General features: G+C 40.0%; 1 protein-coding gene across 1 annotated transcript in view; it reads left to right on the top strand.

The window, feature by feature from the left end:
• Positions 1-10,428: 10,428 nt before the first annotated feature.
• USP24 (ubiquitin specific peptidase 24) overlaps positions 10,429-25,615 on the top strand; it is a gene marked incomplete at its 3' end in the record, with an annotated part of 32,650 nt that continues 17,463 nt past the window's right edge. Inside the window, exons 1-18 of the mRNA XM_031554985.1 lie at positions 10,429-10,438; positions 10,968-11,150; positions 12,093-12,160; positions 13,499-13,642; positions 14,146-14,268; positions 15,127-15,162; positions 15,728-15,793; positions 17,443-17,508; positions 18,460-18,534; positions 19,165-19,323; positions 20,554-20,668; positions 21,018-21,121; positions 21,979-22,086; positions 22,593-22,688; positions 22,778-22,939; positions 24,153-24,197; positions 24,741-24,848; positions 25,402-25,551. Of these exons, the coding sequence (XP_031410845.1) occupies positions 10,429-10,438; positions 10,968-11,150; positions 12,093-12,160; positions 13,499-13,642; positions 14,146-14,268; positions 15,127-15,162; positions 15,728-15,793; positions 17,443-17,508; positions 18,460-18,534; positions 19,165-19,323; positions 20,554-20,668; positions 21,018-21,121; positions 21,979-22,086; positions 22,593-22,688; positions 22,778-22,939; positions 24,153-24,197; positions 24,741-24,848; positions 25,402-25,551 (1,818 nt within the window). The remainder of the gene's footprint in view (positions 10,439-10,967; positions 11,151-12,092; positions 12,161-13,498; positions 13,643-14,145; positions 14,269-15,126; positions 15,163-15,727; positions 15,794-17,442; positions 17,509-18,459; positions 18,535-19,164; positions 19,324-20,553; positions 20,669-21,017; positions 21,122-21,978; positions 22,087-22,592; positions 22,689-22,777; positions 22,940-24,152; positions 24,198-24,740; positions 24,849-25,401; positions 25,552-25,615) is intronic.

Here is a 25,615-nt window from a genome sequence, read left to right as displayed (position 1 = left end):
CGGCCGTGCCCGGAGGAATGGCTGCCCCGGGATCTTTTCGCCCCGTGTCCGTGTTTTCTCGGAGCTGTTTGCTCCGCGCGAGGGGAAGTGCGGTCCGGGTGTTGCTTTGGATAAGCCCGAGTGCTTTTTGCGTACGATTTTCTTCGAGTGAGCTGAACGCGTTCAGAAGCGGGCGTACAATGAGTTCAAATGTTCTTCAAACAAAGGCTTTATAAATTATAGCTGTGTTTGAAAAGCACGCCTGGAGCAGCGGGGCTGGAGAACGTCAGCCTTCTGCAGCTCTCTTCGTTCTGCCTTTCCCTTCCATGCATTCCCTGCACCCAGGGCTCCCTGCCCTGCACCTCCGCCCATGGCTCTGGGTGCTGCCAGAACTGTGTCCAAAACTTCCCGCAGCACTCATGGAAAGAGCTCATTGGTGATGCCCACATTGTGGAGCCCATAGGGTAAGAATAGAACTGCTGTGCTGTCTGGTGCCTGCAGGCTGCTCTGCACAGCCCTCACGGAGCTCGAGCTCATGCACCCTCTCATGAGCAGTGCCCTAGGGGTGTTCTGAGCCAGAAGTGCTCTCTTCCAGTGTATATACCTAAATAAAATATCTATACATGGAGAATATGTGCACGTATCTACTAACTGCACGTGCACAGATCAGCTGTATCCATGGTCTCAGAGTGCTGCCTCAAAGTGCAACCTTGCAGAATAAAAACAGGTGATTTTTACGCTGAATTTCCTTGTTCAGATCCTTACCTGATGTAAGAAGATGATAATGTATGTGGAGTGATCTGTTGGACTGCACGTGTGCTGTGCAGGAGTCAAGTCACGTTACTGATGGAAGCAAGAGGGAGCTGGTTGCCAGGCTCTGCTTTGAAAGGTTGTGAGAGAGCTCTGCTCGTTCACATCCAGGTCTTTGTAACTGTGAAGGGAGTGGATTTTCCTATCGGCTCTCTCATAGCTAACCTGAGCTGTCAGTGTGACGTTTAAAGAGAAGCTGTCACTTTAAACTTCAGAAAAGCACTTTTTTTTTCCCCCACTGCTGTTCTTATTACAGGTGACACTGACAATTCTAACAGGGTTTCTTTCTTACTATTGCAGTTTGTATGTCTGATCAAACTAACTTCAGTTTCCTTCGCCGCTCATGTTGGTGTTTGCTTTGCGTTCTTGATAACCTGAGGGAGGAAAACTAAAGCATTTGAATACAGGCAGATGATTACAAATCCACAAAATAAGCGTGGAAGGATTAAAGTATCTCGCTGCATTAACCTTTATATAAACTCGGGCCTTAATTTAGTAATTGGGGGTATTTGCATATGAATATCTGTCAACTCCTCTGTGTGTATACATTATATCTTTTTAATGCAATAGTTGGGCCTCTAAAAGTTGTGAGAGTTAGGATTATTTTCCTCTGCTTGTCTGACATTGCAGTGCAGCCTAGCAGCTTTCAACGTGCTTCATAAAATGACAAGAAAAGAAATTATGTTTAATTGCTTTTTAGCCTTTTTTTCCTCCAAACTTAATTTGGAAGTATATTTAATAAACTACAGCTATTATTTAGGTCGTTAATCAGTAAGTAGTTTCCCATACAGCACAAGCTTATGGCCTGAGAAGCTGTACAGAAAGCCAAGTGCACAAACCCTTGTATTATTCAGTGTAGTCATATAGATTATGTTGTAGTGTCCACGTGCTATCTTGTAGCATGGAATTCAGCTGCTATTTCTGCTTATCTTCCTGCCAGGAGAGATCCTTCTACCAGTATGCATTCTTCTTTCTCATCATAATGCTGATTTTAATGCTCACTTAGAGGTAGCGTTGTATTGCTCGTTTTGGTTTTTGGGTTGTATATGCCAATAATGTACATGGGGGGGAAAAAAAAAAAAGAGCACAGCTGTTACAATTTTCCCCTAAATAATTTTTTTCCAGTCTAATGATCTTTCCCGTAACTATGCGAACAAAAGTTAGTTTGACTTCTTTTTTATTTAAAAATAACAGGCAGACTTCAGCCGTGCTCCAAGACGTGTGTCAGCTCTGTACTTTGTATATGTTCTTTTTATGGCTGAGTGCAGTTTACTGTGCATATAAGAGTAAATTTATGGATGATTGAACACTTGACGTTTTCTCTAACCAGTAATGAACCCATTATGTTTGCATATGTTGATTTGGATTCTATTACATAATGTTAGAACCTGTTCTGCTTGGTTGATCAAAGAAAGGTTCATCTGTCGGTGTTCTTTGAAAATATCACAGCAATCAGATATATATCTTATTCATAAAAACATCTTTCATTTGGTGAAGTAGTAAAGCCAGTCTGCGGCCTCCTTCAGCGGTCCATGCTGCTGATCTTCAGGGGCATCTGGAGGTGATACAGGGGGCTGAATTTGGAAGGCAGCTGTTGTGAGCTGGCCCAATATGTGCTCTGTGTGTCACATGTGAGACTTGACATAAGAACACACATGAACTCATTTTCACAAGGGCTCAAATGTTGGAATCATCAGCCTCGTGTTTTCCACACTGATTCCATTGGAAGTTACTACCTGTGATGTGTGCTGTTAGCATGACCGCGCTTAACTAACTTGGAAATACAGATGGTTTTCACGTTTCCTTGTGCAGTTTTCCTGAAATCTTGGGAAGCTGATCTGTAGGTTTGCATTTGGCTCGGCGTTCTGCCCTCTGCAGTGCTAAACCACTTTGACAGACTCAGATCAGCTGCTTTTATAAGAGGTAGCTTTGCCAGTTTGATACAACTTTTACGTTTATGTCTGTTGGCTGAAGTAAATCTGATAAGTACATTTTGGCAAGAATCTGAGCTTCTTTTATGTTTATTCCTTAGGCAACACAAAGATTTGTACTGTGATCCTCTGGAGTAGGGAAGAGGGTTATGCTCATCTTTTCATGACTGACAAATAAGCTGTTATGTGAACTGCTGCTGAATCCATGGGGTTTATGATGAAACCATAAATGAATGTGATGACACTGTCTGTCAGTGTGTCCAGGAACTGCCGTGAGCGCCCTGGGCGCTGACTTTAGCAAGCCACAGAGAAATAGGATAGAGAAGAGCAGGACAAGCAAAAGCAGGGCTTGTGGGTCCGGATTTAACATCTTAACAGCTTCATCCTTGAAATCAGTTGTTTGCAAACATCCACACATCCTGCCAGAAAGCAGTGGTGTGGATGAGATGTGGTTGTGAAGCGAGGGATATTTCTCTCTGTTAAGAGAGATCTTATAAAAGTCTGGTAAAGAGACATGATCAGATTTCACTCTGAGTTGAATATCTGATTGCAGCTCTGTATGTTCCATTTGATAATTCACGGGTAATGTGTTTGTGTCGACTGAAAACGGGGTCACAAAAACACCTAAAAAAGTTTTTTTTAAATCTTGGAATCTATTGCAAATTCCTCTCTCAGAACTGAAGGCTGCATGCTGTTCAAGGACTGTGTTCAGCCAATGAATCAAAGCACTGAAAATTGCAGGATTTGTCAGCACCACACAAGTATTCTGGGTACTTCTTCAGCAATGAATGTATTCACTTATTGAGTTATTTTATAAAGTAACACAAACTCAAGTTTAATAAATGAGAAAACTTCCATGTCTGCTTAATAACAATAACTGCCTGTCTTCACAGGCATGCATATGTGCAGGTGGGAGGAAATATTATCAGCAGTCACCGTGTTGTACTCGTTGTATGGCACAGGCACACGTAACTCACGTAGGGTTCTGATCTGACCATGTTTGTGGCTGATGTGAGAGGCACAGCCAGCCCTGCGCTGCGCTCACCTCTGCCACATCCCGTTGTCACCTCCATGGTCTGTCCTGAAGCTGTGCATGACCTGCTTGTGGCAGATATCCCTAGAATCACGTAATGATGGCGAGAGTTCACAATCTCATGTCTGTCCTGGGCTACACCCAGACTGCAGGTTGGACGTGCTTGATATAAACCTTCCTAAAATGAGATCTTGATTGTTTTTAAACTGCTTCTCAGAGTCATTACTGTGACCTTTTGGGTAAATTGTTATTAGTGGATCGTGTTACCATCTAGCTATCCTTGTCTCCTTTGGCATGCACTCTTTATTTTATTTTAATTTTAGTTGAGCTGGATCAAAAGCTCATATATACCAGATACAGTAGAATCATAGAATGGCCTGGGTTGAAAAGGACCACAACGATCATCTCGTTTCAACCCGCTGCTACGTGCAGGGTTGCCAACCAGCAGACCAGGCTGCCCAGAGCCACATCCAGCCTGGCCCTGCATGCCTCCAGGGATGGGGCATCCATAACCTAGTACATAAGGTTTATAGTATAACTTATCCAAGAAGCTTTTAGAAGTGCTGTTGATGTCAAGAGGAGTGGGTCAGCAACTGCAGTGAGTGCCAGCGCCAGGACCCATTTCTGACTCCCATTCTGTGTCTAAAACCTATTCCAGCTCAGCACGGGGGGTTGTGCTGCATCACAGAGGGTCTGCAACCAGACTTTGTAGCTGCTGGCTTGTACAATGAGGGTAATGGCTTGTGCTGACTGCAAATACCGTGGACGTTAAGCTTGTGGAGTGCTTTGGTCCTTGATTGGAAGGAGCTGTATTTACTTAAAGACAAAAAAAAAGCTATTTAGGAAATGCAATGGATTTCACAGTTTTGTAAATTTAAGTCAGTCTTCTGTCTTGTAAGCAGAGTGGAGCTTTGCAGAAGTGACTATTTCTGGCATTCTCAAGTGGAAGCTTTGCAGTGTGGCTTGTCTAGAAATTGGCCTTGTAAAACAATTAAGCAATCAAATAGAGCTCTGTGGCTGATTCTGGCGGTGAGTTCCTGGCTGGGTGCCATGGGAATGTCAAGTGGAATTAGTACTTTAGCACTCTCGGTTTTCAGCATCTTTGTTTTCAAAAATTAAACCAGCTGTCCTGGTGTAGAACTTCATTTTAGGCTGTCTGCATCGGTGCTGCCTTGGATTTGGAAAGAAAATTCCCCGTGCGTCATCTTGGAGACACCACTAAGATCAAGAAGGTAGGGAGGATTGGGGTAATGCTGGAGGGGCAGTTTGCTAACTTGAAAAATAAGGCTTGTTTCAGAGAACTTGTAAGCCTGTTATTGTGTAACGTTGGAGTAATCTTCGCATGGAGACTGACACCTCTAAATTACTGCGAGGGCAGTGCCTGCAGAGGCAGCTCTGCGCAGGCATCCCTCAGCTGGGCAGGAAGCTGACACGGGGCTCTCTGGAGGCATTTGCTGGTCATCTTCCCAGCTTCAAGTGCTGCTCTGTGGCAGCTGTTTAACAAGGAAGTGAAATACTGAGGAAGAATGAGAATAAAAACAAATTAGCCAGTGTTAGAAGTTAATTCCAGCAAATCATTTGGCTTGCTTTTGGATTAAGGAACACTGGCTCTTTGTGTGAAGAGGGCAAGGATGGAAAGGAAGTGCCCCTTTCTTTTGTAAACTCTTAATTTGAAAAAAATCACGTATTTCTGCTGCCATGGAAACAGTCCCTGGTATGTATGGTTCAGTTAAACTTTGTGGGCCAAATTAAAAAAAAAAAAAGAAAAGAAAACTAAACCCCAGTGTACTGAGTGCTTCATGGCACCTGATCTTCCTGCGCACAGTGTAGCAGCAGTTTTCACCTCTCATGCTCCGACACCCAGCAGAGCTGTCTTGGGAGGCGTTTACAGATGGGTTTCCTTGGTGCTTGATCACAAATTTGTAACGATATGGTGTGGAACTGGAATTCAGACTCATTCTCAGCTTCTTTGTTGCGTCTGTCTCACTATACATCTATAAAAGTAGAACAGAAGTGTTAAGGGTGTGTTTAGCAGTGTTGCTGAGTAGTTTTCCCTTCCAGAGCTTGAATTTTGGCCACTGAAGTGTCAGAATAAATACTTTATCTACTGCTTCTGCAGCACTTCTCTGTTCATGCCTGGTGCTTTGCCAAAGGGGAACAGACTTATTGACTTAAGGATTTGCAATTTGTTGTTTTATTCTATTAAGATGTTTATCTGATTCCACTCAGTTATTTTGAGTTGTTTGGTAATAAGCAGTGCATTTTGTGCTTACAATAACTAAAGGGTTGGGAAGAGCAGTGCTGTCACTTTGGTCCGTTTTGCTGGGCACTGTGCTCCTCTGAGCCACAGGGCATGGTGGGGATATTGCACTGCAGCACTGCAATATCACCATGGAGATCAGGGGTACAGTTCAAGCTGTGTTTTAGAAAACCCCAGTTGTAGTTCTTCCCCATCCAAGTTCATGTTGTGTTCTTTCTCCTAGGTTTATGTAGTTCTTGAGTTTTGAGAGGGGGTGGGGGAAGCCATATTTTTGGTGGCTGATTGGTTATAATCCTTCATACGTACTGAGGAGACTTCATTCTAACCATACATTCGTGATAACCTGCTCGTGCTGTTCCCTGTTAAGGTCAGAGTCCAAAGCTTTGCATGCAAACGTTCACCAAACAAATCACTTCTTTTCTTGGAAGGTATTTATGGTGGGCTCCCGGTAAGTGCAGTCCTTAACACAGGGTTTATTTTCCTTTAGTGACTAGAATGGGATCATTGCTTCACATTAACATTATTAAATCCTTATGTTTTTTCTTATGACAAGTCTCTTTGCTTGTGTCAAGTAGTGCATAGCAAAAATATGAACTTAAAGGCTTTATTTCTATGCAAGAAAGAACAGAATAGTGACATATCTACCAAGAAGCTTACTTAAGTCATAGAAAGCATTCCTTTCTGTCAGTGTGCTGGGGGATTTTTGCATACAGGTATGTGTTCCCTTGGACAGGAATGCAAGCGAATGACGCTGTATCTGCTTGAGTTGTACAGCAGTTAGAAACTGCTACTATGTTTTGAGATAAGTGGCTGTTCCTCAGTAAGTTGTTATGGATGGTTCCTGCAGCCTGACCAGAGCTTCAAGTTCTTTCAGCTTTATCAGAACAAAGTGGGTTCCAAGTAAGAAAATGTAACCGTGTGTTTAAACATTGCCATCTCCTGCCTAAGTGTGAAGTGGTAGCTTTGATTTATTTGAAAACCTTTATTCCAGTGAATCAATTGTGGGTAACAGGCATCTTCCTCCTAGGAGTTAATTAAAATGGGAAAGAAAAAAAAACCAACGAATTGACACCCAATGTGAAAGTAAAAGCTGCTATAATTAGCAGTACGACAGATAGACCTGCAAGTCATAACTGCAGGACTCATGGCTGCTCCCAGAAGTTGATGGACGTGATAGATAAGTGAGCAAAGAACTGCTCTTTCTGGTTGTATGGGTGTTCGATGCAGGGCCTCCACCTGAGTGCTGGGCTGCTTTGCACACAGCAGTGAATCACACAGCAGTGCTGTGCCAGAGGGAAGTACTGCCATTGGACTTGGCAGCGGGGGCAGCTGGAGCACTGAGCAGCTGATCCTTATTGCTCAGTAAATCTGTGTTAAAAGTAAGAGGTGGGCCTCATTTTTGTCTTCTAGTTCTGGCTTTAAGGATGTTGTGTTTCTTCATTACAGCTTTTCAGTGCAGTTAAACTCGATCGTGTTTGTTGGTATGTAGTAACAAGAAGGAGGTCTGTTTGTTAGCAATACAGCAACACATCAAATTCTGTTTGCTTGGCTGTAAAATCACCCGTGGAAACCACTTACTGGAGATGCATGAGGGTGAGGGACAGTTTGATTGTAAAAGCTCCGATCCCATCATTTATTAAAAGAAACATGACTTTCTGGTTCTGTTTCATTAATTATATAAGATTCAAGAGCACGTGGCATAACTTAGCTCTAGCGACACTGAACTGCATTGATATCCTTCTCTCAAAATCAAATTAACAAACTGAATTTATAATTTGGCTGTAATTTCATTCCAAGAGTGCCAGCTAACATCAAAATACACACTCTTGAGCTCCTTGTTGCTTTATGGAAAGTGACCAGCATAGGGAAGTTGGTGGCTTTCATTGAACAGCTTGATAAGTCAATTAACTGAATGCTGCAGGAATGCATTTTGAAGCCTTGAACTGTGAACTTTTGGCAGTTAACTTTAACTTCTATTCCACTTCTTATGCAAGGGTTAATCTTTGTTCTGTGTTAGTCTTCATGGCAGGCTTTACGCAGAAGTATCTCTTCAGACTGCAAACAGCCTGGGGAGGTGTCAGATCTCCTGAGTGACAGCCCTGAATCAGCACTTGAAACTTGAAGTGAGGATATTTTCTCAAATACTCTTCTTCCCCAGGTGAAATAAAGGCCTGTGAAGGCTACCAGTAGGTTCCCCAGTGACAGTTCCTAGCCCTTTAGTTCCAAAGCACTAATTAACCACTGTTACCTGTTCAGAGCTGTGGTGCGTTGTCTTTGTGAATGTCAGGAGAGCAAGTAGGCCCTTCAGTGTGTTGGTTAGCAGGGAGCCAGCATAAAACATTGGAAGATCTTATGTAGCACCTTGGTGGGCAGCTGGGGCACTGCTGAGCCGTCAATGCAAACAGCAGTGCACTAATTGCAAGTTGGATGGTGAACAGTTTGGGTTTTGTACATTAGAGGTATGAAAGAGCAGCAGTGTGTTTTCAGTGTTCCTCATACTGGGTGAGCTGTAAGAGATGAGGTACAGACTGGTCATGGTGGCAATCTCTATGAGTATGAAATTAGTTAATGATTTGGAGTTTGACATTGGCATTTCTCTGAGCCCGTTGCATGTTTCGTGGCAGCTATGAGGCTGCTTTTATGTGATGCGTTCTACAATTAATACATAATTAAGCTTGACACTTTCTGGGCAGGATTTTAGTAGCAGAAAATCGACGTTTAAGGATGACTTGTCATTTTTGGTGAACAGAAGGTGCCAAAGATGCACTCCTCCAATGCAAATAGTTCCCTTTGTTGTCAGGGCAGTTTCCAGCACCGCACCCTGGTGCTGGATCACAGTGATCTTCTTGTCACCATTCTCTTGGGAGACTCAGTACAGCAGCAGACCAGTTCTGTTCTTAACATAGCTATGGTAATGCCCTTTCATGTGAGCACACCATGAAGAAAATGTATTAATTCACTCATTATGTGTTTCTGTAATATGGCAGGTGCTGCTCATCGCTTGTGGGGGAAGAGGTGAATAAAGAGCAGCTCCACTTATGGGGAAGCAGAGCAACAGGTGCAGCTTTTCAGCAATGTTGAAAGGTCTGCACTGCTGTGAGGCTGCACCTCTCAACCACTAATGTTAGTAATGGATATTCAATGTGGATACTCTGCTCTAGGGAACGAAGAAAGCACAGCTCTCTTAATGTAATCATTTGTTGAGATCTTGTTTTGCCTATGCTACAAGTCCAGGCTGAAATGGAATCTGGGAGCTAGCAATGGAATGTTTGCACTACAGTCAGGCTTCCTTTATTAAGCTAATTGTTGTATTCTATGCAGTTAGTATTAAGGGCTTTCCTTAGAAATTCATTTTCTGCAGGAAGTTAAATATGTTCTGGGTGGATATCATCTACGAAAGCTGTATCACTGCAGCAGGATATTTCCTAGAGAGCAGTTGCTTTTAAATACCTTCAGTATCTTTTTATTTGGACGCTCAAACATCACTTCTCCAGAAGTTCGCAAGAGGTGATTTCCCAGATGTGAGCTACGTTAAACTTCCTTGCACAGTGCTGGATCAGAGAATGTCAGTTGCAGAAGCTGGAGATCCATATAGCTTTCCATAATGGCAAACTTGGGACTGAGTGTTTATAGAGCATTGTGGGAAGGTGGCACCTTCCCAAACACTGACGTGTTGTCTTGCCTGAGTCCTGTTTTGCATTACACTCCTATAAATTGTAGTGCTGCTGTCGAGAACCTACCATTAAGTACAGCCACCGTGTGCTGTTGTCACTCGTGCCTATTAACTTCACAGGGTAAGCTCTGTACAATTGCCATTTCCTTGACATAATGTTTTTGAATTGCTATGAAAGTGAATAGGATCCATTTACATTTTAATACACAGGTCTGATCTTGCAACAAGTGAGTGCAGTGAGAGCTTGCAGTGCCCTTCTGCACGAACTGATTCCATTCCTCATACACCGTGTCCTCTCCAGTCCAGCCATTTCGTTCAGCTTACGCCGTGTGTCCCTGGCTCCCCTCCGGCTGCGATCCTGTTACCCCCATGACACTTGTGTTTTCCTCGGACAGTTGCTCCTGCCTGCTGCCAGGCCTGACCCAGTCATTCTGTCCTTTCTCCTGCTTCAGTTGTTCGCTGTTCTGCAGCCAGAGGAAGTCTCTGTGAACTCTGACACATGGGCTAGATAGCGCTGATTCAGTGTGAAAAGAGTAAACAACATAGAAGAAGTAGATAACTTGCCTAGAATTGTGTTTGGCACTGCTGAGGCAGTTACCTCGTGTGGCACCTAACAAAGGACAGGGGCTCGTTCCGAGTGCTGCCAGTGCACAGAAATAGCTGCTGCTCTGTGCCACGAGCAATGGGACATGGAAAGCTGAGCTGCAGCCTTCTGCTTGCTTTTTTCCGTTTGCATTCCAGAATGCTTTCCAGTAACTTACTTTGACTTCAGGAGAAGTACAATTGTAGTTTCCTTGCTGGGCATCTGTAGCTGAATTTTTTTTTCTGTGGCTAATCCAGCAGATCAGTCTTGTTTGTTTTCAGTGCGATTGGGTGAGGGGTGATGAAATTCATCTGTCTTAGACTAAACTATTTCGTGTTCATCTGCAGTTGAAAACGGGATTAAAATGTATGAGTCTCTGAAGATTGGTTTTGTGTTCTACAATCTCCCATGGACTAGATGATCTTAGCATATCCCATCCCAGACAGAAGTGCTAAGGAAAAAGATTTGGTGCTTAAATTGCCAACTAGTTAGCAATTAGTTGTGTAAACACAGTAGTTATCACTTAGATGAGATATATGAAGGTATGTAATCATGCCATACAAAATCCTACCTTGAGAAACAGAAGGCATCTAAGAAACTGTTAAGGATTTGACTTGCTGCTTAAAGTACAGCCGTGCTTTCCAAAGCTACAAAATCCTTTAAAGTGTCTAGGAGAGGTAAGAATTGCTTCACTTGAGCTTCTTTTTATTCACAGAAAAATGATGAAAATGGGAATTGCTCTGGAGAAGGCATTGAGTTTCCAACAACCAACTTGTATGAGCTAGAGAGCAGAGTTCTAACAGATCACTGGTCCATACCCTATAAGCGGGAGGAATCTCTAGGCAAGTGCCTGATTGCATCCACATATCTAGCAAGACTGGGTAAGTTCTACTTCTACACTTATAGAGATTATCTGCTCATAAGATTTCAGAGGCATGTAGTGGGCAACTAAACCTCTTGTATTAATTTTGCAGCTGTTTACTTAGCACTCTGCAGAATGATCACGTCTCTGTGAAAGTGGTTACCAGCGAATTATTCTATCTAATGCTATAATAGGAGTGTTGATCTCTTTTTTTTTCCTAAAGTAATTTGTTTACTTAAGCTCTTTTCTAAAAAAAAAAAAAGCACACGTTTCTTTATATTCTAATGACTGTAGGAGTTGCTGTTTTTTCAGAGCTGAATTACTGACTCGTTTTTCATTGTGCTGGTTCTTTTCCATTTGTGAAAAAACAAGCTGTCATCTAAATCCGTGCTGTACCAGCCTTGTGTAACTGGTTGTTTTTTGCTAGTGAAATGCTTAGACTGCTTTAGAATTAGCAATTTGACTGTTCTGTGTTTAGTACTTGGGCCATGGTTAAGCTTGTTGCAGAGGCATCATGCCCAGCTCCTGGCAGAATGAGAATGCAGGTAGTTTTTCTATCGTGCCCAATAGCAGCCAAAAGGGAGGTAATAAGATGTGGAGGTTGTTGGTGGTTCTGGCTTGTGTTTTTTTAACCTGCATTAAAAGACCATGAGTAGGTTTGGTTTTGGTGGGGCAAGTGAAGCCCCAGTAGGGATCTGAAGTTAGTCGTAAATTTGGAAGGGAGAAATGCATGTTTTACTCATGTGCTTGAAGAAGTTGTAGAAGATGAACCAGTTGGAAGCATCATAGTTCTAAAAGGAAATTTCTTTTGATACACTCTTCTGCAATTGAAAAAGCATAATGCTTAATAATACATGAATACTAGCACTTCTACTGCTGGTTTTCCTTGATGTACTCAAAAACTGAGACTGAGCTTCCTAAGGTAAATTTAAAGCATATGCACTCTTTCCTTTCTGCAAAGGTCTTTCTGATTCTGATGAGAATTGCAAGAGATTTATGGACAGATGCATGCCAGAAGCATTTAAAAAGGTAAGTAGGTGCAGTACAGTAATTCCTTGTTCACCTTTGAGTTGTTCATGATGGAAGTATTGGCTTGCAACCCAGGCTTTAGAAACTGTGGAACCAGTGTGTGTGTTCTTAGGTTAAAATCATATTCTTAAGTTGCAGTTCTGCAACTCTTAAACATATATTTTTTTTTCTCCTTTTCTACTTTAATGAAGAGCTCTATAGCAATTAGTGGAGCCTAAGGACAGGTTTAAAGATAGTTAGATACATCTTTTAGTTCAGAATCAGCTTTCCTTTATTCTTTTTGCTGATTCTTTGAAGGATTGCAACATTCTTATTTCTTTTCACCTCAGTGCTTGCCTAACCTGCTTATCTGGCTCTTCTTCTCTTCTATTGTGCATGTTCTCTATGGAGCTTCCCAAACTAGTTTTCTTCCTAGTACTCTGTTTTGGATGCTACCTAAATTTCTTGCCCAGTTTTTAGTCCGTGTGTATACAAGTGTGTATACACCTTTAAATAAAATTACTTGGTCCTAATCTTAAAATACTGAAATCTAAGTGTATTCAAGGAAGATGAAGGTGTAAGGGAGAAAGTATTTGGCTATAAGAGTAATAAACTTGCATTTTGTTCTTATTTACTCGACCCTTTAAATAAAAATGGTTCTCTAGAAGAAAATCCAAGTTCAGAACGTGCTAAGTTAAAATTTGCTGAGTTTTTTGCAAGCTATTTAACCCCTGATTCTATTGTTTCTTAAAATGGTACAGAACATCACTGTATTTGAAGTACAAAGCTCTTTAAGCAGAAATTAAATAACACATGCAAAGTGGATGCTTTATGTTCTCTTTAAACAGCTAGATTAGACCATAAAGAGAATGTTTCATTAGAGAAAAGGCAGCAGTAATACCTCTCTCTGTGTGCTTTGTTTTCCAACAAAAAAGTGTGAGCTGATAAATGGTTATTAGGACTGAATCAGTGCAGCATCATGGAACAAGCACTTGAAGATTTAATAGTCATGTGTTCATTTTGCAAACAGTTGCATATTAGTTATTCTTTACAAAGGTTACAATCTTTCCAGTGAGTGGAAATAGAAAACGGTTTGCTTTGAGAAGTAATTTTGGTCACGATCTGACTTAAGGCGTTCTTCAGTTGAATAACCAATTTAATTAACTCTTAAGCCATTAAGTGCAGAAAGAGCATCTGAAATAACACACCAGACAGTGATTATTACTACACTCTGGGAAACAGTCGCTCTGAAAATAATCGGGGTGGGGAAGGCTGAAGAATTTCACCTGTTCTATGTGATTTTGCTCAAACTTGAAAAGCAAAACGAACCAAAAAAACCCTACTTTTTTGTCTTGGTAGTTGCTGACATCCAGCGCTGTTCACAAATGGGGAACTGAAATCCACGAAGGGATATACAACATGCTTATGCTGCTAGTAGACCTGGTTGCAGAAAGAGTAAAGCAAGATCCTATTCCTGTGGGCCTGCTTGGTGTGCTTACAATGGTATTTGTCTTCTGATAACTGTGGTGTTTTAAACTCGGGGATCTGTTCAAGTAATAAGGAAAATGGCATCAGTGTAATTCATTGACAAGTGTCATCCAAATGTAGAAGTCTTTACTGATGATTGTCTTAAATTGTGTCCTGTGTTTTGTATGCAACTTAGGGTATCTGGCACTTGATATTTATTCTCCTACTGCTTTTTCTCCTATTTAAGTTGTAGCATATTGTCTTACAATCTGCAGATATTGTTTACTGCAGATTTTTAACATCCAATATGCAATTCAGTATGTGAATGCTATTCAAGTTTTCTGAAAATCAGCTCTCAAAAATACTTCAAAGCTGCTGACACATTGCTGTTAATTTTTGAAAACTGATACTTTATCTCCCCCTTTATATGGATAGCTGTCTCACATGGGTATATTGTCTGTACAGAATTGAAACTTCAGAATGCTTTTGAAACTATAGCATAAATCATGCTGTTCATTTCCATGGGTTTTTCTTTCAAGGCATTTAACCCTGACAATGAGTATCATTTCAAGAATCGAATGAAGGTTTGCCAGAGAAACTGGGCAGAAGTCTTTGGGGAGGGGAACATGCACGCTGTGTCACCCATATCCACGTTTCAGAAGGTGAGCACGGGCCTAAAACCTGCTTTTAGGGTAGATGTTTCTCTTCCAGCAGAGACTGGTTAGTACATATTGATAAAATAAGAACATTTAATTATCATCAAGAATTACAACAAATAGATGTTGAGTACATGTTGGTCTGTAGAAGTGAATTTCCTGTCATCTCAGATTGTCCCAGTTCTCCATTGGAGCCTGGATCTAGACACTGGGGTACTTTCTGTGTAAACTATCACAAGAATCAAATGGGTAGGTTTGTTGTATCTAAGGACTGACATCTGCTGAGTATGGAATGACCAAGGTAACTCATAGTGCAGAGCTCCAGTAGGGAATTCATGCTTTCCTGACACCCACCTTTAGGGTAACTTTGTCAAACACACTGTCAAGGAGCTGGGTTTTTTGGGTTTGTGCTTACTTGTCACAGTTGTTCCAGACAGGTGGGTCTTAAAAAGGAGCATCAGTGTTGTAAATCTTTTCCCCAGGAAACATGTTAGTGGCTGTAGAAAGAAAATTCTGTTTGCTGCTTTAGGAAAGGTTATTTAATAATGTTCCACACTGCTAATGTGCTATAAATATAGCTGCTTGTGAGTCAGCAGCCACAGTGTGTATTGTTACCACAGTGCATGGTCAGTGGTGTTAGGGATGATCCAAAAATGGGGGATGCAAATGAGAACCTCCCAGAGCTCCAACTGCACACTTAGCAAAGGAGCTGTTATAAACACATTTCTGTTTTCTGTGAAATAACAGCATGCATTTAAGGTCTGGGTTTATTGGCTGAATGTATCTATCCAAGTGTGTTTCAGAAGACAAATGTTTGGCATTGGTGTTGCATTTGCTAATTTGTTAATATTTTGATTATTCAAGGAACCTCATGGGTGGCTGGTGGATCTGGTAAACAGGGTAGGTAAATACAAAGCAAGCAGAATTGTTACTTGTCACTTGTCAGAGATAATAATTTCCTCCTCTCTTCTCCTTGTTTTTTCCCCTTTTTCTTCAGATGGTTATAATGACAAAAAATAGTTTAGGATTTTAATCCTGACTGAATCTAGGAAAGGGCCTTGCTAAACACATCTTCTGAGTTGCTGCCTTCTCCCTTGAGCACCTTTACTGTGGCATGATAATTGTCACTGGAAGAAATGACAACTCAGCTTAGGCTTCAGTGATGTTTCCCACTCAGATGTGTTAGCCATTTCCTTATGTGGTCTAGCTTTCTTCCCTATGTCAGTTTTTATCTGAGACAGTTGCTAGCTTGATGTTTAAGCTGGTACCACATGTAATTGCATCTCATTCCCCACTGCATCCCTGAATTCTCATGAAAACATAAAGCTTATGTTGGTATGTGATGTTGCATAGTGAGGGGATAATTGTTGTCCCAGGAACTCACAATGGAATATTTTCTATAATAGCATACTTGGAAAATAAAATACTGTAGCTTGCTGACATAATACTGATTATTTTATTTCAGTTTGCAGAGTTGGGTGGATTTTCAGCAATTCAGTCCAAACTCAATTCAGAAGATATTGAGCTTGGGGTAAGTTCATTATCTGTCAACAGATTTCTCTCTTTCCATTACTCAACTCATGTAGAACCAGTAACTCATGTAGAACCAGTAACATTGCTTTTGGCAGCATTCTTGCCTTTGCTTTGGTACTGGAGCAATAGTGAGAGCCCTGGAGAAATGCTGTTAGACTAGAGGTTGTACGTAAGAGTCCTGACTGAAGAGATCTTCTGGGTCTTCAGAGAACAAAGAGAATGACTAGTGTACCTTTCTGTCTGACTTTCAGCCTCACAGACGTCAATCAGTCCAATTTCACTGTATACCTACCAGTAGATCACTGGGTTTGTTTCCTTCAGATCTAGCTGCATTTAGCAGGAAGTGAATTAACTCGTCATTCATTATAGAAATTTCTTAAGAAAGAAGTTCCTAGGAAGACAAATGCTGTTTAATCCTAAGTAGTCCTTCAACAGCTGTGTTCAAAAACTGACCGATTTAGCAGTTCTGAACTAATTTTTGGTGGCAAAGCCTAGCTTCTTTAGTTTTAGTTTCCTTACCTATATTCAGGAGACTTCGTATCTTCTTTCAAGCTGAGATCAAGGAAAAACTATGTCATTTAGAATTTTGTCCCCAAGTATAAAATTAGCCTGTTTTCAATAAACTGTCATTTGGAGAGAATTCAGCATTTCTTAGAGTATTGATACTTGTGCTTTATGAAAAGATGAACCCACAAATGAGCATGGTAGAGGAATAAGGAAATTCAATTTCAATCCTATGCTGCAATAGAAACTTTGAGTGAAAAATTGTTCAATAACTAGTAACTGCTAACTTACAAAAGAAGTCTGGCTCAGCATCACTAAATTTAGGCCTTTGATTGCTGTTGGACTTAACTTCATAATTTTTTGATCCACTCCTGGAAGAATCTACTTTTGGTATTCTTTGTTGGCAAATAATTGTCTTTATTTCCTGATGATGGATATTGCTTGAAAATCATAGAATATCTGTATTGGAAGGGACCCACAAGGATCATCAAGTCCAAATCCTGACTTCATGCAAGACTGCCTAAAAATTAAAACATATCAAAGCAGAAACTCTATGTTTATATGATAGGTACCAAACTCAAGGCCAGATTCTTCACAAATGCAAGGGAGTGATTTTGAGTTGTAACAATTAAAGAGAATATGACTATACAGACTAACACTTTGGTAGAAAATGTCTCAAAAAAATTCTTTCTGAAACATGCAGCTAATCTAAACTGCCAAGGAGTTATTGTATGGTATATTTAAAAATCACAACGTAAATCCAGGGGAGCAGATAACTTCTCAAGAAAGAACATTTCAGATGCTCTTCAATGTGTCAGGATGGATGACCATCAAATCACACAGCGTTTCTGACAACTGGAATGACTTTCTGCATTTTCCTTCTCAACTTTCAGTGGGGCTGAGGAGAATAGAGTTATTTGAACTCTCTCTGATGTGTTCTGTCTTAATCCTGGACCTGTTTGGAGAGTATAGATGTAACAAAACCCTCCTGTTTCAGATCAGGAAGGATCTCCTCTCCACAAAATAATAATTATTCACCTTCATCTGCTTCTTAAGGTATAGATTGCTAACTCTGAAAAAGCCTCGTAAATGTGCACCCAAATATGTCCTTTGTTGTTGGTTTTTTTTGTTTTTTTTTTTTAGGCAATCTCTGCATTAGTTCAACCATTTGGAGTTTGTGCAGAATATCTTAACTCTTCTGTAGTACAGGTAAGACATCTTTGTTATGATTTCTTTTCAGCAGAAAATAAGGCCTTATAAAATGTGACTGTAGTCATTTGCTCAAATTTAGGTGGATCTTTTCATGTTACAATAAAAACTCGAGCGTTCAGTATCAAGAAAATATGTACAGGAGAACCTGCTTTTTTGTCACAGCAATTTGAATAATAAGAGGAATGAAAGCTGGTTTATAGCTGTGTTGGTGTGAAACTGGTGACTAATTGTAAAAGCCTTCAAAACACGCACTGTGTAAAGTACAGGAACCATTCTGAGTATCCTGGAGGTGATGAATAGAGGGTTCAGATAATGATCAGGCTCTTTTTCCATCCTCAGCTGCTAATCTGCATTTGCAGTGTGAAGCACTGGAACTGCTGTTAGTAAGCTTCCACACTATAAAGCATGCAGAGAAGAAATTTCACTTGATATATGGATTTTTGGTTTTAATTTCTGTTTGTGACAGAGGAGTTCATGGTAATGAGAGTTTAGACCGGAAAAACTGTGGTACAAGGTGGGGGGGTAGGGAGGAGAACACAACATGATCTGTGAATTTGCAAATGCGCTGCAGGGTTCACACCTACATTCACTAACAAAAAGTACCAGTTTAATAAGTGACTGAAAGTCTTTATTTGAAGAGGATGTAGGTAAGGGGGTCAAAGAGGTATATGCATCTAAAAACCAATGCATTTTGAAATGGGTTTTGGAGGTAACCCATTGTGAACCTGTGTTGTGGTGGTCTGAAGTGGCTTCTTTGTCCAACTGCTTCTATTTCTGGACTTATGTAGCAGGGTAGTTTCATGTATGTTACAGATGTTGCTTTATAGTTAAGATAATTGTGAGCTGTCAGCTAAGTATTTCATTTTGCTGCAGCCAGATCTTCTGAGTAATGTAGTTGATTTCAGGAAACATCAAATGATTGGCATGCTTTTTTCTCATATTCTTTAGCCCATGCTGGATCCAGTCATTCATAAAATGATTAAATACGTGCAGAATGTAGAAGAGAAGGACTTGAAAGACAAGGTAATGTTTTATAAGTACCTAAGGAGAATTTACTGTGTGTCTTGGAAATGCTGGTAATACAGACTAGGACAAAATCTTGCTTTCATTGACAACAGATACAGCCTGTTCTGAATTCTGCCTGAAATTCTTAGCCCAAAATACTGAAAAGTGGCTACTGTGCATTTACTCAATTCTATGTGAAATGAGTAGATTTCTGGTGTTATGGCCCTTTTAAAAGTATTTTCCCATTTTCTGTGGAAGTTTCCATGTAACTTGTGACCACCTCTTACACTGCACTGAATTTGACATTCAGCTCTAATAAATTTGAGTGTTGACTTTTTACTTAGATACACCTTTGGAAATTACATGTTGGAAAGTACACGTAGGCTACGTATCAAAGAAGAAGCATTTTGATAATTATTTTTTATAATTATGTATTTTGATAATTATTATCAATATCATAATATTAATTATCTATATAATATCTAGAGACAAGTAATGTTTTCAGACATCCACCAAATAAACGGTCTGTAATGGTCACTAAACCTCCTCTTTGTGCATCACTGAAGTCTGAAACAGAACACCAAAACCAGCAGTGCCTTTATTTGTCCTTTTTTTTGTTGTTGTTGTTGTTTGTGTTGTTCTCAACAGAGACTAGTCAGTATCCCTGAGCTCCTGTCTGGTATTAAACTGCTGTGTATGCGCTTCCAACCTGATTTGGTGACTGCAGTGGATGACTTACGGCTGGATATTCTGCTGCGCATGTTGAAATCGCCTCACTTCAGTGCAAAAATGAATTCCCTCAAAGAAGTAGGTTTGCATCGCGTGGGTGTGTTTGTGGGTGCACACGTGTGTGTAGTTGCGATGGGCTGTTTGTAAGCTACTGAAACCACAGCCTTAAAATGTTGCCTAACAAATTCTGTTGCCATAGCAAAAGCTCATATTAAATGCAAAAAAAAAAAGAGAGATATTTGTAATATTAGTAGTCACTGCCAAGACTGTGGTCACCCAGTTGGAAGACTAGACAATATTTGAACGTTTTCTAGGAGCTACAATTCCAGATTCATTTATAAGCAACAACGTATGCTATTCCTTCATTGTTCTGTCTGAGATCACCCTGATAATTCAGAACATCCTGTGGGATGTGGCTTTTCTCTTTCCTTCCCATTGTAAGGAAATAAAAATAAAAGAGTGGGGGGGGGGGAGAGACTTAATCCTAGATTGTTATTATTCCAGCTATATCAGATTATTATACTAAGTATTTTTATTTTTTACTATGAATATTCATTGCACTAATGTTTAGGAGCTGGACCAGGGCTAACCTCTTAGATGCAAATGGAAGAAAAGATTTTCTTTTTCCTGAGACTTGTGATTTAAGTATAGAGTTTTTCATTCCTCTCCTCTTTCCAGAATTTATGTTAATTAAATGTCTCCAGAAAAGGCTTTTTTTGTTCTGCAGACATTGTAAGGTATTCTAGAGTCCCTCTTCTGGGCTTTTTGCTTGTCTGCTTAAGGGAAGATTGAGGTGCTAAACCTGATTGCTCCGTGGTTCTTAATTATAAGTGTGTTTCTTTGGTGAAGTTATATAAGTACTGCTTTTGAAGGCCCTAGCAGAAATGTGCGCTTTCTACAACTTTTCCCTAGAGAGAGAAGTCTGTATCAGTTCTGTGTTGGATAAAAATAGGGCACTTTATTTGAGCATCACAGGCAGAAGCCTGAAATAACCCATTTCTGCTGTATCTCTAGAAATACACAGCACAGGCAAGCTTTTCTGTGTCAGACTGGGTATGAGAATCTGCTGCATCAGACCAATGCCTAGGAGAAGGGTTAGGAATTTTGCCTTTGGGCAGATTATTTTTTAAGATAAACAAACTACTAATTAACTTAAAAAAAAAAAAAAACCAAAACCTCCTGTGCTTAAAATATTTCAGAATTCACACTCCCAAGCTTCATAGTAAGCATTTTGAATAGATTACATTATGTGCATGTATATTGCATGTGGAAAGCATCATTAAAATGTCAATGTTTTGCAATTTCTAGGTAACCAAATTAATAGAAGATAGTACTGTGTCCAAGTCTGTGAAGAATGCAATAGATACAGACAGATTACTAAACTGGCTGGTTGAAAATTCTGTCCTGTCAATTGCTCTGGAAGGTAAGTGCTTTCACAAAGACTACTGACGTGTGCTTTGAACGCCTTGAATGTAGAATGTGATCTGTTCTTTTTGTCATCATCAAAAGAGAGTGAGGAAAACTGCAGATTTGCCTGCTGTCACCTGGTCCTCTGACACTTGTGCAGACATCTTTTGCTGTACCTGAGGTTTTTACTCTCAGCTTAATTATGTATATTTTTAAGCCTGTAGAAGTGAGGGAACTTGATGGTTTTTCTTTAGCAGTAGATAAAGAATTTTAAGATTAAAACAACTTTGTTCATGACCCTTTTAACGTGGCTTGTATCTAAAGATTGAAATAAATTAATTCAGTTGCTACTTTTTATTTCATAGGTAATATAGACCAAGCACAGTACTGTGATCGTATAAAGGGAATTATTGAACTGTTGGGCAGTAAATTGTCTTTAGATGAACTCACTAAAATTTGGAGAATTCAGGTAAGGAATCAAGACAAGGTGGCTGCTTTTAGACTGTCTTGTGAAAATAAATACTACTTATGACCAGGTTCATTAGCTGGTGGAATGTTAGCTAGTCATTATCTGCTTTGTCATATTTGCTTGGCTTATTCTCTGGGAGACATAGGATATTGTCATACGCTTTTGTATTGGTATAAACTCTATGAAACTTAGCAAAGGTGAGGATGAAATTTGTCTACCTCAGTCTACCTGCACTTTCTGAGCAATAACTACCTCACAAAACATTCTGTCAACAAAGAACTTTTCACCATCCTACAGCCTGAATTATTAAAGAATCGGTGAAACTGAATTTTCTCAAGGCAGAGTCGATGATTCCAGATAGTATCATTAGCTTCCTGTTGAAATCTTAGTCCTTGCATGCATGTCCTAGGTTCATCAGCTGATAAAAGACAAAGCGTACATCTGACGGAGTGCTGTGATTTCCTCATTCTACCTCAATACCACAATAATTTATTCAGAAATATGGTAAATATTTTGCACAGTGTTCTCTTAAGCTTGTTTACATCTGTTTGAAAGCACAGACTCAGCACTTCCTCAGATGGACCTTCCTCTCCTTTGGTGAGGAAGCTATTTTTTCCTCCTGTGGCTGAACCACGGCAGACATGTGCCCTTTCCTGCTTTAGAGTTGTTTCTGGAGACTTCCAAACCAGTGGAGCAAGGAACAGAGTCAGTTATTCCTAACTTGTGGTTCTAACTTGTCCAAAGCAGTTATCTTCTCTTCTTAATAGGAATAGTAGAATAATGCTTACAGTAAATGCTTTTTTGCTACCTCATTTTGATTAAGACCTACCTCCTTCTGTTTCCCTTCCTCTTTCCAGTCAGGACAATCTTCCACTGTGATTGAAAACATACATACCATTATTGCTGCTGCAGCTGTGAAGTTTAGCTCCGATCAGCTCAACCATTTATTTGTTCTAATTCAAAAGGTAGGTTTTATCTTGAATTTGCATTCTTAAGGGAGAGAATTGGTTAAAAAATACTTGTGCATCCAGCCTATCGAAGGACAAGTGCCTTACATGTGCTTGTGTATTTGATATAAATGTGAAGTAAGATGTATTTGTATGTTATTTAGAAAAAAAGTTGGCCATAGAAACTCGCAATATTAATTTTTCATTAACCCAGAAGCATGGTTGTTACCATACTTCTAGTTGACTATAAGTTGATTAAAGTCCATTATATATGGAGTGATAAGGTACTTATCAGAGACCTCACTTTTTATTTTATATTTGAAGAAGGAGTTGGGCAAACTAGTGCTCTAAGTGTCAGTAACAAAAATGAGGAAATAGGCATGAGTGAACATACTTGATTTGCATTTCAGTTGTCCTGCAGTAAAAACAATCGTAAATTATATTCTTGTGTATTTCGTGTATTCTGAGACTTAACAGACAGTGCTTGCTGCTATAATAGTGAACATTATTTCTTTGCTGTACAGAGCTGGGAAACAGAGAGTGATAGAGTGCGACAGAAGCTGTTGAGCCTGATAGGGCGCATTGGTCGAGAAGCACGGGTGGAAACAACCACTGGAAAGGCACGTGAATGCAGGTTTTTTTCTGTATTACAATTAGGGTTCCTAGTCTTTGTGCTTCCTAGGTCTTAATTTTTTATTTCCTCCACTAGGTTCTCGAGGTGCTCTGGGAGCTGGCTCATCTTCCAACATTACCATGCAGTCTTATTCAGCAGGCCTTGGAGGAACATCTGACAATCCTCAGCGATGCCTATGCAGTGAAAGAGGCAATCAAAAGAAGCTACATCATCAAATGCATAGAGGATATTAAGAGGGTTGGTTTATTGTTTTATCTTTTGCAAAATGAAGCATTATCTAGGCTTGATGTTGGCGTTATTTAGCTTTCTTTCAAGATGCACAGACTGTCCCATCTGTAAATTCTTACCTTGAGGAATCCACAAAAGGCTTTGTGTGTGCCACTTTGTTGACCTTGAGACTTGTACTAAGTCTCTTGCCTTTGTTTTAAATAAATTTTCTGCACAAGGAACGATTAGTTTATAAGAATCTACCAGGATGGGCCCAAGGTTAGAATTTGCAAATAGAACAGCTATAAATGTATGTGAGTATTTTAATTGTCTCTTTCATGTGAAAGGCTAGATTAGTTTTCTTAAAGTTAAGCACCTGCTTTAGCATAGCCATTAAGTCTCAAAATGCAAATCAATATTTAAATCACAGCAATTTTGTATTTTAATAATAATAAAAAACCCTCTTTTCACCTAGTGTGGACGAAGCCATTCTCAGACCTGTCTATGCTATTTCCTGGCAGCAGCAGACATGTGCATGATAGACTATGTACTCTATCTTGCACTGTTCACATATTAAGCAGTTTTCTTAGAGGATAGGAGAATTCCTGCAAATGTATTTCCTTAGTCAGAAATACATTCAAATAAAGGGGCTTGTGCTCTTTTTCATACATTTCATTTCATGGTAAATTAGGCTTTGTCTGTCCTTAGTATTTGTAGGGGATTTTAGGTGTTTAGGAAACATAACATGTTGCTTCTTGATATTGATTGTTTCTTTTTTTTTTTCTTCTTTCATGTGTGTTTAAGAATATAGATACTAAAGTTTGGGTTCTTTAGGTCTCTAAAATTTGCAACATTTTCTAATCTAATGCTTTCCAACTCTTGCATTCTTTTTAATTACATTCTGGCAAGGGCCTTAACTGAGGTGCTGCTGGGGAGCACTAACAGAAAGCTGTAATTATAGGCTGGAAGTGATTGGGGCAAACATACAGCACATCTTTAAAAGTACAACATTTGTTTATTTCCCTACATTAGAGGAAATGAAAACATAAACTGGGAGGGAAGGTAATACCAGGGCAACATTCTCAAATACATGAGGAAGCCTTCAGTAAGAGCAGTGTTATTGCCAGGTTAGTTTAGTTTCTCTTAGTGAGCAAGTGGTATTGGTTATTGTCAATATGTAAACCAGATATCCCATCTGTGAATGAAAACCCTCAGTACTGGTTTGTGTGGTCAAACTTTACAGAAAATGAAGCCTGCCAGAAAAGCGATGAGCAGTTCTAACAATGAGGTAGGATCCTTTGTAGGATCTCTTTCAAAATGCAGCCTAAATAGCCTTTGCTTCCTATCGGAGGGTCCTTGCAACACCAATCAGACATTTCTTCTCATCTTTTAACCCAACCCTTGGTAGTACTTAAGATTTTTTTCTTCTGTTATTCTTGCCTTAACAATATGTAATCTCATGTTACTGTATTGGCCCCTTTGAGCCCTGACAGGCCTGCTTTGTCTCCTGTAATTGAAGAAGGTGGTGGTTGCCATTATCTCTGGTGCAATTTAATTTGCATGTTCTCTAGCTAGAAGATACTTTGGGCTTAATAGTGCTAGCAAAATGGCATACAGATGTATCAAAGGACTCCTTGGAGAAAGTGAAGAAGGGTACCTCCTGTATGTTTGGAAAGGGACCAGCAAGAAGCACTGGAGCTTTCTGAGATAGTTGCTGTTTTGAAACAGGGGCATTAATGGAAATCATTATGCTTTAGGAGTCTAAGAGGAAAGTTAATCCAATGTTGAGCATGTACACATGTGTAATTCTTTCTACTTTTCTTATCACTAGTCATCCCAGCACAATAATCCTCAGTTTGTTTGGGTGGTACCAGCATTACGTCAGCTCCATGAAATCACACGTTCTTTTATTAAACAAACTTACCAAAAGCAAGACAAGGTAAGAATGTATGCTGAGATGATTTTGAAGCCCTTGTTACGCTTGTATGGCTCTGCTTCTCTAGAATGTGAAAGTGTGACTTTAAAAAAAGGAAAGAAAAGTTGCTGATAATGACAGTGTGGTACAAATAGAGAGAGAGTGTTGTGTGCTGTCCTTTTGTGCGTCTGTGTGCATCTGTGTATAAATAAAGTCTGTTTGCTGTGTCAGGTCTAGTTTAGTTTATTTGCAGTTTTATGTAAAATAGTTAACAAGCTCTGTTAAGAAACTGCCAGCTAGTTTGTACTTGTATTGACATGGACTCTTAGAAAACAGACTGAAATACCAGCAAGTCATGTGTGCTGTTCTGTGGCTAAATAGAGGTGTGGGACTTTTGTGTGCAATCTGTAGCATGCCTGTTAAAGCACATGCTGAAAATGGTTAGGCTTTGGATACTTGGAAGGAATACAGCTGACTTCTTCCTATAAAAGTTCCATTACTGTAGAAGACCAGACTGCTGCATGTGTCTGTTCATGTTTTCTTGAAAACTGTTCTTCTCTGTTTGTTTTCTGCCAAGAGCATTATTCAAGATCTAAAGAAAAACTTTGAAATAGTGAAGTTGGTGACAGGAAGCTTAATATCCTGCCACCGTTTGGCTGCATCTGTGGCAGGTCCTGGAGGGCTTGTTGGAGCAACCTTGGTGGATGGCCGATACACTTACCGAGAGGTACTGAGCCCTCATTTCGTGCTACTTTGTGTCCAAAAACACAGTGTAGTGTCATGTAAGATGA

This window comes from Meleagris gallopavo, chromosome 10 (assembly GCF_000146605.3).
Source record: "Meleagris gallopavo isolate NT-WF06-2002-E0010 breed Aviagen turkey brand Nicholas breeding stock chromosome 10, Turkey_5.1, whole genome shotgun sequence".
Classification (NCBI taxonomy): Eukaryota; Metazoa; Chordata; class Aves; order Galliformes; family Phasianidae; genus Meleagris; species Meleagris gallopavo.
Note: the sequence above shows the minus strand (reverse complement) of the source record. Positions and strands in the feature narration are given on the sequence as shown.